Source organism: Capra hircus, chromosome 20 (assembly GCF_001704415.2).
Source record: "Capra hircus breed San Clemente chromosome 20, ASM170441v1, whole genome shotgun sequence".
NCBI classification, from domain to species: Eukaryota; Metazoa; Chordata; class Mammalia; order Artiodactyla; family Bovidae; genus Capra; species Capra hircus.
Window position 1 is genome coordinate 23,427,201 of NC_030827.1, and position 15,429 is coordinate 23,442,629.

The 15,429-nt window shown below is 35.3% G+C and overlaps 1 protein-coding gene across 1 annotated transcript in view; it reads right to left on the reverse strand.

The window, feature by feature from the left end:
* Positions 1-15,429, reverse strand: part of DDX4 (DEAD-box helicase 4) — a 73,363-nt gene that overhangs the window by 19,358 nt on the left and 38,576 nt on the right. Inside the window, exons 9-17 of the mRNA XM_005694694.3 lie at positions 13,338-13,439; positions 12,316-12,396; positions 11,003-11,050; positions 7,237-7,284; positions 7,086-7,133; positions 6,389-6,531; positions 5,612-5,764; positions 3,360-3,514; positions 657-786 (exon numbers count right to left, since the gene is read on the reverse strand). Of these exons, the coding sequence (XP_005694751.1) occupies positions 657-786; positions 3,360-3,514; positions 5,612-5,764; positions 6,389-6,531; positions 7,086-7,133; positions 7,237-7,284; positions 11,003-11,050; positions 12,316-12,396; positions 13,338-13,439 (908 nt within the window). The remainder of the gene's footprint in view (positions 1-656; positions 787-3,359; positions 3,515-5,611; positions 5,765-6,388; positions 6,532-7,085; positions 7,134-7,236; positions 7,285-11,002; positions 11,051-12,315; positions 12,397-13,337; positions 13,440-15,429) is intronic.

The following is a 15,429-nucleotide window of genomic DNA, read 5'->3' on the forward strand; positions in this document are numbered from 1 at the left end:
TGGATATTCTTAATAAGTAAAGAAAATTTCCTTTCAGCAGAAAGAGCATATTTTTAATAATCCCTTTAGAGAACAGTCTTAAAAAAGAAAAGCAGGGTCATGAAAGTGAACTGAAAATACTGATACAGAGATGTAATGATGTGGTATATGAATACTGAAAATAAATAGCCCTAAAATCTCTCTCCAAAGACAGAAACTTAATAATCCTGGATAATATTACTCTCACACTTAAAACAGGAGACAAAATTACTGATGCCACAAAGGTTTTCTTCCAGGAAAAAAAAATTGATTTCCTCAAGACATATATGAAACTAGAAAAAATTATTGATTTCATTTTTCTCCCAGTGTAGTGGGTCTAGGATATGGATTCTGGAATCAGATCCAGGTTCCAACCCTATCACTTACTAGAGCTAATTTAGAGATTAGAATAAATTACATAATCTCACTAAAAGTTTGTTTCCCAAGTATAAAATGAAAAATACTATTTACCTATTTGTATTAAGATTTATATAAGAAAGCATTCAAGGAATCAAATGGGAGCCTAATATACAAATGGTGCTGTAATGAACATACATGTCTTTACACAAGTTTCTCTCTTTCCCAAACAAAACAATTATTAGTCAATCTCACAACTTTGTTATCCCTCTAGAGCCTACCTTTTCTTTGCCTATGATATCCATCAGTCTCCCAGGAGTAGCACATAATATATTACAGCCTTGTACTATTTGTCGAATTGAATGCCCCAACTGGGTTCCCCCATATGTGACAACTGCTCTTACACAAGTCCTATTGACAATAAAAATAAATGTCATTTTCTAGTTGCTTGAAAATTAGTCATTTGTTTTTAATGAGATGTAAAATGAAATCCATAAAGAAAGAGCTAATATATTCAACATTCTTTTACAATTCATCCCAGAAAGTTGAAAAGCTGCAGGAAAAAAATATTTGCAACCTGTCTCATAGAGCTCTTCAAAAACAATGATAAACACAACCAACACCCACACAACGGGCCAACAACATGAACAAATGTTCATTAAAAATACAAATGGTTTTTAAACACTTTAAGTTCAATATTACTTTTAAAAGCAAAACAAAACAAAACAAAACAAATGAAGTCTAACAAAATTTTCCCTCAAGTGTGATAATGCCATGTTAGCCAGTGCAGGGAAATTGGCACTCTGAGAGATAAACTGATACAATCCCTTTCACAATTTTAGTCTCTATTAAAATTTTTAAACTTATTTTTCTCAATAAATTCACATATAGGATTTTCCCTTCAGATATGTCCCCACAAATGGGTAAAGATGACTGTGTAATATATTCACTGCTAACATGATTTTTAGTATCAAAAGACTGAAAACTATCTAGTTGTCTAACAATAAGAAACAGAATTATAGGCCTTCCTTACAAAAGAACAGAGCATCTATAAAGAGGAGTACAGTTCTATGGTAAGCGTTAGCTCCAACATATACCATTTTTTTTAAAAAAGGGTGGCAACCAAGCTTAGTATGCTAAGATTTGTCGAGAGGAGAATTAAAGTGTGTACATATGCACCAGCTCTTTCTATACTATTTCACATAAAACTGGTAATAGTATGTAAACTTTGAAGAGGAGGATTAAAGATAATTAGATACTTCTCAGTTTTTTGCCACAAAAGTGTTCCAACAAATATCCACATACTAATACATTTTGTGCATACATATTATCTGAAATATCATTATTGTTTTGTTTTGTTTTTTAAAAAAACTTTTATCTTTTACTTGATTTAAAAGCTTGAAGAACAACACAGTACCTGGGGGTAAGAAATAAACACTGGTATAAGCAATGTACATCTACTTCTTACAAAAGATCTGTCAAGGTTGACATTTAAAAAATTTCAATTTTTCTCCTCTAATTTTAAATAAACTGATTTATACAAAATAAAAGGTGAAGGTTTTAGATAGAAAGCTCTTAAGAACTGTACAAAAAAACACTAATATACCAACAGATAAACGGGTAGACAGCAAATGAATAATTCACAGGGAAAATGTACAAAGCATTCAAAAAGTAGTTCAACCTCTCAATACCAAATAAATGAAAACATGAAGATAGCTGTAGTGATTTAAAAATACATACACAAAATCTTCAATATGCCTTCCTTCCTAAATGTAGATCCTAACTCCCTTCCTCCAAAGATGTGTGCAAGGCTGGCTTCATAGGTATATAACCTGTGCAGTCATATAGAGTCCTATGCTTAAAAAAGACCTGAGCCTGGTTAATATTCTATTTGCTGCTTTAAAATTCATCATAATTTTTAAACAAAGGACCTTGTATTTTCATTTTGGGCTAGTTCTCACAAATTATATAGCCAGTCCTGAGTATGAGCTAGACTTAGTGACCTCCTTAGTAACGAACAGAATATAGCAAAAGTGATGCAACTGTCTTAACAAAAGTCACAGAAACCTCCTCCTTGCTCTTTCTCACTGACCTTTCAATCTAAGTGAAGCTAGCTGTCATTTCCTAGAGACAACCATTCTTACAGAGAGATCCAATAAAGCCAGATGACTGTAATTCTAAATGACATCTTGTCTGCAACCTCATGAGATGCCAAGCCAGAAACATCCAGCTAAAGTGTTCCTCAATTCCTAACCCTCAGAAACTGTAAGATAATAATATGTATTGTTTTGAGCAACTAGGTTTTAAGGTAAGCAGCAACAGATAACTAATATAATACCAAATAGTGGCAAAGTGTATAGTGAAGTTAACATTTTCAAATACTGCTGGTAGAATGCAAGCTTTAAAATAACTTCATATTCTTTAACATTCAATTTATAAAAATCTACTCTAGTAAAATACTTAAAAGTAGAAAAGTTTATAAACAAGCTGTTCATTAAAGCAAGAACTGCTTTTATTTATAGTAGCCCCAAATTAGAAACAACTTAAATCTCCCAAATAGAGAAATAAAATACAAACACACGGACAATCTTACAGTCATTAAAAATTAGGTCTGATTGTTAAATAAGCAGTTATCCATTTTACAAAGTTATGTGTTAAAGAAACATTAACACATAGAAAATTATTAGGAATAGAAAATTATTAGGAACATCATAAACTCATTTTTAAACATATACTTAAAGACTACCAGAAAACACATGAATATGTACACTGTCTTATCGTTCTACTTCTATCATTATCTAATTTTTAATAAGCATTTTAAAAAATAGATTCTATAAACAAGATTATGAAAAAGTCAACTTCAGTCAAGTAACACCAAATTAAATTATATGACTGCATTCTTATTCATGTACTGAGTTTTTCCCAAAATAAATACAATAATTCTCTAAAGAAAAACTTGTGAGTGGCATTCCAGATGTACTTACCCAAAAGAAAATTTTCTGGCTTCCAAATAGATTTGATTGATCAACTCTCGAGTTGGTGCTACAATAATACACTCTGGTTCCTGAAGTTCTTTAAAACGACTGGCAGTTATTCCATCACGCATCATATGAGCCAAAATTGGCAAGAGAAAAGCTGCCTAGAAGTTAAATTGCATAACTTACAAATTTATAGGGCATCATCCTTTTCCCTATAGCAACCTATTCCTCATGTCTTTATATGCTTTAGCTTCTTCTTTCATCTTTTTGATAAATTTAAAATGACACAGGGAAATTTTTATTTCAATGAGTTTCTAACATTTTGGTCGTCATGCTCATATTATAAAATATAAAATGTTTGATAAAGTTAATCTATCTTATGAAACTATCTTTTGTGCTTTAAAAAAAATAACACAACCAAAGATTCTAAATAAACAAACATTAACTTATTTTGAGAGGTTAATGAGGAATGTAGCATTTATTCTAAATGATTCCTTTTGAGGTAGAAATAAAATCAGAATGCATGACAAAAGTGGTCCACAAAGCAGAGCAAAAACTAGGAAAGCATTCGTTTGGATTACTAAACGTATTATCCTTGTAAAAGTTACATATGGCAAGAGTAACTCTGTGCTACAGTTTTCTTATTAAATAAGACACTAAAATCTACCACCAAAACCACATTTAAGTGACACATTAGCTGCTATACTATACAGCTTATTTTCACTTATTTTCCTTTCAACTCTACTATGGAGGACTTTTAAGACTAATATATAGTATGAGGGAAGACTATGATCCTGGAAATGACAGTCTTTAATGCTCATCTCATGGAACCCTATTTAATTCACAAATCTCACAGTTTAGTCCTAAGACCAGCTTGGTCCCATCAGAGTTCTTTTAGAATTAGCATAACCAGAGGTCACTTCATACTAAGGACCAGGTACTGTACATAGGGAGAAGGCGATGGCACCCCACTCCAGTGCTCTTGCCTGGAAAATCCCATGGACAGAGGAGCCTGGCGGGCTGCAGTTCATGGGGTCGCAGAGTCGGACACGACTGAGGGACTTCACTTTCACTTTTTACTTTCATGCAATGGAGAAGGAAATGGCAACCCACTCCAGTGTTCTTGCCTGGAGAATCCCAGGGACGGAGGAGCCTGGTGGGCTGCTGTCTATGGGGTCGCACAGAGTTGGACACGACTGAAGCGACTTAGCACTGTACACAGACAACAACAGTACACACAGCTATTTCTCATTCTCTTGACTCCAAAACTGTATCAGCTATACACTGTTATTGTTAGTCACTAAGTTGTGTCCAACTCTTTTTGACCCCATGGACTACAGTACGTCAGGCTCCTTTAACTATCTCCCAGAGTTAGCTCAAACTTATGTCCACTGAGTTGGTGATGCCATCCAGCTATCTCATCCTCTGTCGCCCTCTTCTCCGCCTGCCTTAATCTTTCCCAGCATGAGGGTCTTTTCCAATGAGTCAGCTCTTTGCTCCAGGTAGCCAAAGTATTGGCGCTTCAGCATCAGTCCTTCTAGTATATTCAGGGCAAATTTCTTTTAGGATTGATTGCGTTGATCTCCGTGCTGTCCAAAGCACTCTCAAGAGCCTCCTCCAGCACCACAGTTTGAAAGCATCAATTCTTTGGCTTTCAGCCTTCTTTAAGGCTCTCACATCCATACATGACTATTGGAAAAAACCTTACCTTTGACTGTAAGGACCTTTGTAAGCAAAGTGGTAAATTTCTGCTTTTTAATATGCTGTCTAGGTTTGTCATAGCTTTTCTTCCAAGGAGGAAGTATCTTTTAATTTCGTGGCTGCAGTCACCATCCACAGTGATTTTGGAGCCCAAGAAAATAAAATCTGTCACTGTTTCCACTTTTTGTTTCCCATCTATTTGCCATGAAGTGACAGGGAAAACTTTACATTACATAAATTATTTTTTCCCTTCCTCTTATAATCAAAAGTCTTATAACCTTTGGTGCTTTGACTCTCAGTTGTTTTGTTTTATATATGTCCCACAGAAGGAGCTGAATACACTTAGAGATTAAACATCTATGAACTGCAAAATACTACTCTAGAAATAGTTAAAAATTCTTTCTTCAAAAGCACACAAACTTCAATAAAACCAGAAATCAGAGGCAAAAACATGAGTATTTATGACAGTTCACTAAAATCATCTACTTGGGAAGAACCAAAGTTCAAAAAGTGATAGTTTGAATACTGGGCAAAATATATGTAGGGAAGTGACTTACAGTCTTTCCAGAGCCTGTCTGAGCACAAGCCATCAAATCTCGTCCTCCTTGTATAATAGGAATACTGTATTTTTGCACAGGAGTAAGCTTAGTATAACCAGCTTTAGCAATGTTGTTATTCAGTGTCTGACAAAGATTAGCTTCTTCAAAAGTCTAAAAAAAATCAGGGGGCAGTGGTTAAATTCCATGTATCATACACTAGTCATTCCATAAACATACTCCATTTGAATTAGTTTCAAGTTGTTAATTCTACTTTATATATGCATATGCCCCCATTCAAAAGTAGTATCTAGAACTTGTATGCGATTACTTGATAGAATCAAGGAATATTCCATATAGAAAATGGCTCTAAGAACTTGTTCAGCCCCCTTAAAACCTGTGAGATACAAATAACTCTGATCAATAAAAGTGGTTCATTATCAACAGGGGACTCTGGGATCCCCCATTCCTTAGAAAAATCACTCCCCTAAGATACACTTTTTCACATACGTAGAAAGCAGAAACACTGAATCTCTAGGAAAAGTATCCTTTTTAATAAATTTAAATGAAGTTTCCATCCTAGTTTGAGGAGGTGGGGAGGAAATATAGTACCCTCCCTTTCAACACAGCAATTAATTCTAATGTAGATGTCAGATATGATTCTAAATTTCCAACCTAAGACGTTAAATTCTAAGATGAAATTTTTGTATTCTTTAATATCAACTTAAAGAAATGTGCCAAATTTTTAAAAAGCAAAGTTTGCCTCACAGTCATTACAGAAACAATTATTGCACTGACCAGTATTGCTGGTGGTGGATCATGTCCAGATACTTCTACAAGAATAGTATCATATTTGTCAAAGTTTATGCCTGTCTGATAATGTGCAAAGATGGAGTCCTCATCTTCAGGTGGAGGAGGTGGTATGTAGGTCACTTTTGGTCCTTAGAATTTAAAAGAAAATTTACATTATAAGGACTAGAATAAAAACAAGAGAGAAAACAGAGAAAACCGACAAACTCGAATTTAAAACAACATGCAAATTCCTGGGCTTCCCTGGTGGCTCACTGGAAAAGAATCCACCTGCCAAATTCAGGAAACACAAGTTCACTCCCTGCCACAGGAAAATCTCACATGCCACAGAGCAACTAAGCCCATGCGCAGCCTGTGCTCTAGAGCCCAGGAGCTGCAACTACTGGGCCTACGTATCACAATTTCTGAAGCCTGTGCACCTTAGAGCCCATGCTCTGCAACAAGAAAAGCCACCACAATGAGAAGACCGCAACTAGAGAGCCCTCACTCTCTGCAACTAGAGAAAAGCCTGTGTAGCAACGAAGACCCAGCACAGCCAAAAGTAAATAAATAAAATTACAAAAAAGTTCCCAATGTTTACCATTAAAGTTTTTACTTCAAACTTTTAAAGTTATCTCTTTAAATATTCTGCATTTGTATTTAAATGTAATATACATTTCTGTGGATCACACAAAAATTAATATACCTTGAGTGTCACCACTTTCTCCTCCTTCAGCTTCTGACTTCCAAGAATCTTAAAAGGAATCAAGCCAAAATAAGACAAACGTTTTTTAAAATTGAGGGGTAAAACAATACTCACTATAAAAATCAAATACCTTATCTAAAGTAAAACTTACTCTTTCCAGAGCCTGTAATTACTTCTTCATTTAAACCTTTGTAACCACCTATTAAAGAAATACACAGTGACAGTCAGTCAATATACAAGACTGTGTCTATCTTTATTTTTGTTGCTTGTCTTCAAAGAGAAAAAGTTCTAAACATGGATGGTCCCCTCAAACAAATAATACTTGAGACAATTAAGATAAATAGAATCCTGAATATTTTAAGTTCCCTTAGCATTTAAAATGCTGACTTTATGCAGGTTACAATGTTATAATATATTAGGATCTTCTTGTTTAAGCTGTTATGTCTCTTTTCTATTCCTATATTCCTCAACAAAGGAATATATTTTCTAACAGGAACTAAAAGACCATCTCTGTTGAGATGTCCCCACTATAACCTATAGGTTCTATGATTTGCTAGGACTCAGAATACAGTCATAACTATGGCTGTGACTTACTACACAGAAAAGATATGGAGCAAAATGAGCAAAGGTAAAAAGGGTATGGAGAAAAGCCCAGAGAAGACCAAGTGCAAGATTTTAAGAGTCACTCCCACTGGTGTTATACAGGTCAAGTTGTGACAACATGCTGAAAATGTTTACCAGAGTAATCAATTAGAGATTCAATATCCAGGAGGGGCTGATAAAGCAGGCAGGAACCTTCTGCCTGGCATGTACCAAATTTCCCAACTCCCAGAAGAAAAGTGGGTATTCATTATAAACCACATTGTTATACAAACCATTTAGGTACAGTGGACCACTCACACTGGTTAAGGGTGTTGAGATCCCTCCCCAAATCCAAGTTCCCAGAAGTCAGGGAAGGCTCTTGTAAGAAGGACTTTCCAAGAAGAACAGTCAGGCCTATCATGTTAACTCTTTTCCACACACTACCTTTCTGGTTTCTAGACAAGGAGTCATTGATTGTGCCACTTCCAGGTACTATCACAAAAAGAATAAGGACTGCATTAGATTTGAAAGGCTGCTGCTGCTGCTGCTAAGTCGCTTCAGTCGTGTCCGACTCTGTGCGACCCCATAGATGGCAGCCCACCAGGCTCCGCCGTCCCTGGGATTCTCCAGGCAAGAACACTGGAATGGGTTGCCATTTCCTTCTCCAGTGCATCAAAGTGAAAAGTGAAAGTGAAGTCGCTCAGTCGTGTCCGACTCTTAGTGACCCCATGGACTACAGCCAACCAGGCTCCTCTGTCCATGGGATTTTCCAGGCAAGAGTGCTTATATAGCATTTTTATACGTGCACTCTCTAATTTTCTTGTCCTGTATGTCCACAGGTCTTCAAACCCCTTTTCAAACAAGATCTAAGAATTTGTATAAAATATGGTTTAGCCATTAATCTTTTTCTATAATGAAGAAACCAAGAATTTGAAGGAGTGAAGCAGGGAAAAGTGGTTCAAGGGAGTTGCCACTCTGAATGCTCTCAGACTAATAATGATCTCAGAATTTTTCAGAGATATTAAACAAGCTTTATTGTTTTACTAGTCTGGAAAATATTTTAACTATTATATGAAATTTAAGCATTTTTAACTCTGAGATTTTTTTAGTAATATAAAATTATCTATACTGAATTTTCTTTATCCCCTACACCAAGCTAATTATCTCATAAGACCGACCATTATTTTTTATAATAATTTCAATTATTTTATTTATATATCAAGAAAATGTCAAAAATTACCTAATGAATATGCAATCAACTTCACTTGAGTAAACAAATCTTCATCAAGCGATTATACTTAGTTAATTGCATTTCTTTAAACCTTTAAACTGCATTTGTAAATTTAATACATTCCAATCTAAACACTTTAAATGCTTGACCTTATAAGCAAAACCTTTCCAAGCTTTCAGTTCTCTTAAATATTGCAACAATTTTATAAGTCAAGAGTCAACCACACCAATACAGTATACTAACACATATATATGGAATTTAGAAAGATGGCAATGACGACCCTGTATGCAAGACAGCAAAAAAGACACAGATGTGTATAATGGACTTTTGGACTCAGAGGGAGAGGGAGAGGGTGGGATGATTTGGGAGAATGGCATTCTAACATGTATACTATCATGTAAGAATCGAATCGCCAGTCTATGTCTGACGCAGCATACAGCATGCTTGGGGCTGGTGCATGGGGATGACCCAGAGAGATGTTATGGGGAGGGAGGTGGGAGGGGGGTTCATGTTTGGGAACGCATGTAAGAATTAAAGATTTTAAAAAATTAATTAATAAAAAAGTCAACCACAAATTTTTGTTTGAAAACTGTATGGTTATGTCTCAGATTCTGTAAAATGCTAAATTCTCTAAAACTGCAAACAGTAGTTTTTAAAAATGAATTACCTAAATTGATATAATATTCAATTTATTTAAATAGTGATAGTGAAGTTGCTCAGTCGTGTCCAACTCTTTGTGACCCCATGGACACCAGGTTCCTCCGTCCATGGGATTTTCAAGGCAAGAGAACTGGAGTGGGTTGCCTTTTCCTTCTCCAGGGAACTTCCCAACCCAGGGATCAAACCCAGGTCTCCTACACAGTAGACAGATGCTTTACCGTCTGAGCCTCCAGGGAAGTCCTTATTTAAATAAAACCACTCATTTTAAAACAATGAGAATTATTTAAGCATATCTAAAAGGTGTAGAATAAATTATGTGAGGCATTATGTTACAATTCTGGTTCAGAGGCAGATGTTCTTAGAGAAAGTTGAAGTTGTTAAGGCTTTGGAATTGTAGCAGGGAGAGTAAAGATATATCACGGATGGTGAAAGTAAGACTATGTAAAATGTCTTACAATCAGAATTTTTCTTTGATTTAAAAGGAAAGGAGTGAACAGAAGCATATGAAAACCCTTGCTCCTCCAAGATCATAGGGCAGTTGATTTTTCTGTATTAATCTGTAAATGTCAAAACAATTTTAAAAATGAACAGTTACTTGTGTTTGTAATAGAACTTTCTCTGAAATGTTCTAGATGGTGACAGTATATAGGAGATCAGGAGTCCAAAATAGAGTGCATTCACAGACTTTTTGCAAAAGGTTAAACATTTTTCAACAGAAAGAAAATGAAACAAATCCTCTGAGAAAACGATACACTTTAGAGTTAGAGTGTTATTATGTTGCTAATGAGATCAAGGTGTTTCTCAAGTCTCTATCAGCTATACCAAAATGTTTCATATATTGAATCAAGGTGATTGGGAAATAATGGCTATAAATTTACTGAGCTATATTTAAATATTCATGTTTTCTTTTCATAGTAAGAAAAATTATTTTAATATAAGAATCTGTAAACATAGATTACATCTCAGTCTTTAACATTTGCATGGTAACTCCCATTTTATGGTTATATTATTTATTAAGCAGTTATTTATTGATGACTTTTAGGTGATTTTCAGTTTTCACTTATCATAAATGAAGCTTCAGTGAACATCCTTTTACATGTATTGAGCATATATACCTATAGTATATAATGGAATTGCTGGATTAAAGAGTAGTAGTAAACAACTGGCTTTCCCTGGAGAAGGAAATGGCAACCCACTCCAGTATTCTTGCCTGGAAAATCCCATGGACAGATGAGCCTGGTGGGCTATAGCCCACAGGGTTGCAAGAGTCAGACACAAACACAGCAACTAAACAACAAAAGTAAACAACTTCTCCAAACTGGCCGTGCAAATGTATACTCCTCGAAGTGTGTATAAAAGCAGCAACAGTTACCTTTAACTTCAAAAATTAAACTTGAATTACAGTCATTTTAACCACTTACAGGTAAACCAATTAAGAACTCACCTCGTCCACTTCCACTACCACTTCTGCTTTGGAAAGTGTCACCATTATCTGTAAGGCATTGTTTTAAGAATATTTAGAGAAAACACAGCTCCTCTTCAAGCACATAAAACATATAGCTATTTCTTTTCAAATACTGAGTGATTTCTCAGGATTCCTAGACCCTTAACCCACCCATCTCCTAATTCTATATTAAAACCTTTTTCTCATTTGAACATTTTGTTTAAACACTTCATTTTTTTAGGGCAATTTCAGGTTCCCAGATATTTCCAGTCCTCACACCTGCATATTCCCGACCTCCCCATAATCAACACTCCCCACAAGAGAGGTATTTTGTTACAGTTGATAAACCTATACTGGCACAACATAATCACCCAAAGTCCATGGTTTACATTACAGCTCATTCACGGTACTGTACAGTGTTTTTTATGTTTGCAAAAATGTATCAAGGCATGTCTCCATCATTATAGTATCATACAAAGTAACTTCACTACCCTAAAAATTCTCAGTGCTTTGTCTGTTCATCTCTTCCTTGAACCCCTAGCAACCACTCATTTTTTTTCACCCCTCTTCTTTTCGTTTTGCCTTTTCAGAATGTCATACAGATCTGGAATCATACAGTATATGGGCTTTTCATATTGGCTTCTTTCACTCAGTAGCACATATTTAGAGCTTCCCCTGTGGCTCAGCAGTAAAGAATCTGCCTGCAATGCAGGAGTCACAGGTGACGCAGGTTCAATCCCTGGGTCAGCAAGATCCCCTGGAGGAGGGCATGGCAACCCACTATAGTATTCCTGCCTAGAGAATCCCATGGACAGAGGAGCCTGGTGAGCTATAGTCCATGGGTTTGCAAAGAATCTGACACAACTGAAGTGACTTAGCATGCACACAGTATGCATTTTAGGCTCCTCCATGTCTTTTCAGGCTTGATAGCTCATTTTTCTTTAACACCACAGTTGATTTAACTACTTTTAAACATTTTCATCTACAGAATGTTTTTTTTTTCACTTTCTCCTCAAATCCCCTCAGAATCCTTTCTCTGAAACCAAAGGAAACTTCATTTTCCTTCTTCTAACTAAAAGTATAATTTATACCTAATAATAATTAACTGGTAGATAAGGAAGAAGGAATAATTCAGAGTACAAATTTTATGAGGGAGGGAAAACTGTCCACGTTCTTTTTCCCTACAAATCTAAAAAAGCAGCGACAATCATGAGCCAATCTAATATACTTAAAAATATATATTAGGTTCAATAATCCTAGACCTAAAAGCAAATGTAAATGATTAATATTCAGTAATAAATTCTATTTCTCACCTGCACCACTTAATGCTGATCTTCTAGAACCAAAAATGCCACCAGAGCGCTGGGTCCCCTCATCTTGTTCATAATTGCTATCTAGATTTCCAGATAAAAAATTTAGATTATGTTACTTTTTAAAACTTTTAAATCATGCAGTAAACAGAAAAAAATCAATTTATGGTACCAAAAGTTAAAAAGATGCAAGATAAAATAATTTAAATTTAACAGGAATCATAGTGTTTTTGAAGTATCACACAGAAGGAATTTTCCATAAATTATTTCCTACAATTATAAATTACTTTCTCAAAATTTTATTAAAATTATCTTATAAAAGTAGTCAGAGCTAATACTACACCAAAATATGATATAGGCAAATTAAATTACCTTTGAAAAACAGCACTGTTACTGTCCCTCAAAATTTCACATTACATAATCTTACTGCTTATTCTCCAGAATTTCATCGCTTGGTACCCACTGCACTCAAATCAAACTTTATCGGTCTTAAACAGCAACCCACAGGATCTCTTCACTTTTTAAAAAGTGACAATTCACTAATCTGCTACACATCTATTAAATCATTAAATCTTTTATGTTTTTAGTTTTACTATTCTGTTCTCCTCTGTTAAGAGAGACATGCATTCCAAAAGTGACTTCAGGAGACAATATCTTAGCACCAAGGAAAGACGACTGGAAAAATTTAGGTAGAAAGCCACACTGGTATAAGAAGGTATAATGGGAGGCTGAGTCATGAGAATGCCACTTATTTGTAAGGTCAGCCATCTTTATCAAAGCTCTGAAATGCTTCACAGCATGTAATATTAAAGAACTGCATCACACAAACTGTTAGAAAGATTCACATATTCTCATTTAATCTATAAGGAATTACATGTGTCTATTTTTACATAGCATAAGTGATTATATACCAGCCACTATACTAAACCATTCCCATATAGTCATAACAATCTTATATGTGATAGGTGTTATTTTTAATCATTTCTTTAATAAATGAAGCACAATATTCGCAATCCACTACTAACTTGGACTTCCTAAACCAAATCCTCCACGGCAACCTCGGAAACTACCTCTTCCACCTCTTCTGGACGATCCTGAACCTTCTGAATCATTTCCGTCTTGATAACCTATAATATTAAAACACAAACGACACAAAAACCAACAAAGCAATCTTGGGGACATGGTGGCCAAGTTAATTTAGGCCTTGCATAATTCAATGACTTTAATATTTTAAGCCATCAACAGATAGTTACTAAAGAGAAATGCTGTATTTGACCTATAAATGCTCAACTTTACCAGTAAATAGACAAAAGCTATGTTTTTTTTATTAAAAATCCACTATTTGCTCTGCGAACAAAACCTAAAAATGACTAGAAAGAAAAAGTGACACCTATAAACACTGTGGTGTTGGAGAAGACTCTTCAGAGTCCCTTGGACTGCAAGGAGATCAAACTAGTGAATCCTAAAGCAAATAACTCCTGACTATTCATTGGAGGGACTGATGCTGAAGCTGTAACTCCAATACTTTGGCCACCTGATGTGAAGAACTGACTCGTTGGAAAAGACCCTGATGCTGGGAAAGATTGAAGGTGGGAGGAGAAGGGAACGACAGAGGATGAGATGGTTGGATGGCATCACCAACTCAATGGACATGAGTTTGAACAAGCTATGGGTGTTGGTGATGGACAGGGAAGCCTGGTGTGCTGCAGTCCACAGGGTCGCAGAGAGCCTGAGTGACTGAACTGAACTGAATGTCCTGAAAATATCAATTAATTCTAACTGTTCTAATATGTCATTTAGGATCTCTGTTGCCTTACTGATTTTCTGTCTGGAAGATTTGTGTATACAAATTACCAATACACACATGGAGAGCTGCTCAACATCACAGTCATTAGGAAATGCAAATCAAAATCACAATGATACAAGGATATGTTGTGCAATACAGAGGATACAGCCAACGTTTCATAATAACTATAAATGGAGTATAACCTTTAAAAGGTATGAATCACTGTTTTGATACTTGTAATTTACAAAATATTATATATCAACTATATCTCAATTATAAAAAATGATAGATACCACTTTATATCCATTAGAATGACTACAGTCAAAAAGACAAACACTAACAAGTGTTACCAAAAGAAATGTACTTGAATGTTCAGAGCAGCAGTTTCAGAACAGTCCAAAACTGTACAAAATCCAAGTACCCACCATTAGCAGAACAGGAGAACAAAAGAACACTATATGGCAATAATGATCTTCAACTGCAACCAACAATAAGACAATCTCACAATTACATTAAGAGGAAGCTAGACACAAAAATATACTATGTGATTCCATTTATATTAAGTAGAAAATTTTTTAAAATTTATGCTGCTAGAAGTCGGAATAGAGATTAACTGGAAGGGCAGTGCTAATGACTAAAAATGAGCATGAAAGGGGTTTTTGAGGATCTAGTAATTTCTACTCCTGATCTGCGTGCTTGGGAAAACAGAGAACCCAGGTGTTTTCAGTTACTGAAAAATCACTGAGCTGTATACATTTATGACATATGCACCTACCTGTTCCTGTATGACATCATACTTCAACATAAACTTAGATACAGTTCTATTTATTTACACACACACATCTGTATTTACTGAGTGACCACCGTGTCAAACACAAATTTTCTACCTTCAAATGTATACATCTAAAGAAAATAACAATCAGGGACACCCTATTAGGCAACCTACACTAGTCAATAAACCAGGATCAAGTACAAAGAGCTGCAACTGGCTTTTCACTGCTTCACTTAAATATGAATTAAAATGATTTAAAGAAAACTGAATAGTAAGCAAGATAATCATTGTTCTGCAGAAAACCAAAAAATTTAAATAAGAGCTATGTTTTAGGAACATTAGTGTCAAAACTGCTTGTTAAAGGGGGAAGGAAAGCAATATTGAAAGAGGAGTCTGTTTCTTAACTAAATGTCCACCCCATCATTGCAGGGACCCCTGCAATTGCCATTAAAGACTCAGCTTACGAGACAAATAAGCCATCCCTCATTCACCACCAAATTCCTACACCCCCCTCACAACTCAACCAAGGCTATAGTGAAATCCACAGCAAGTCTCAGCT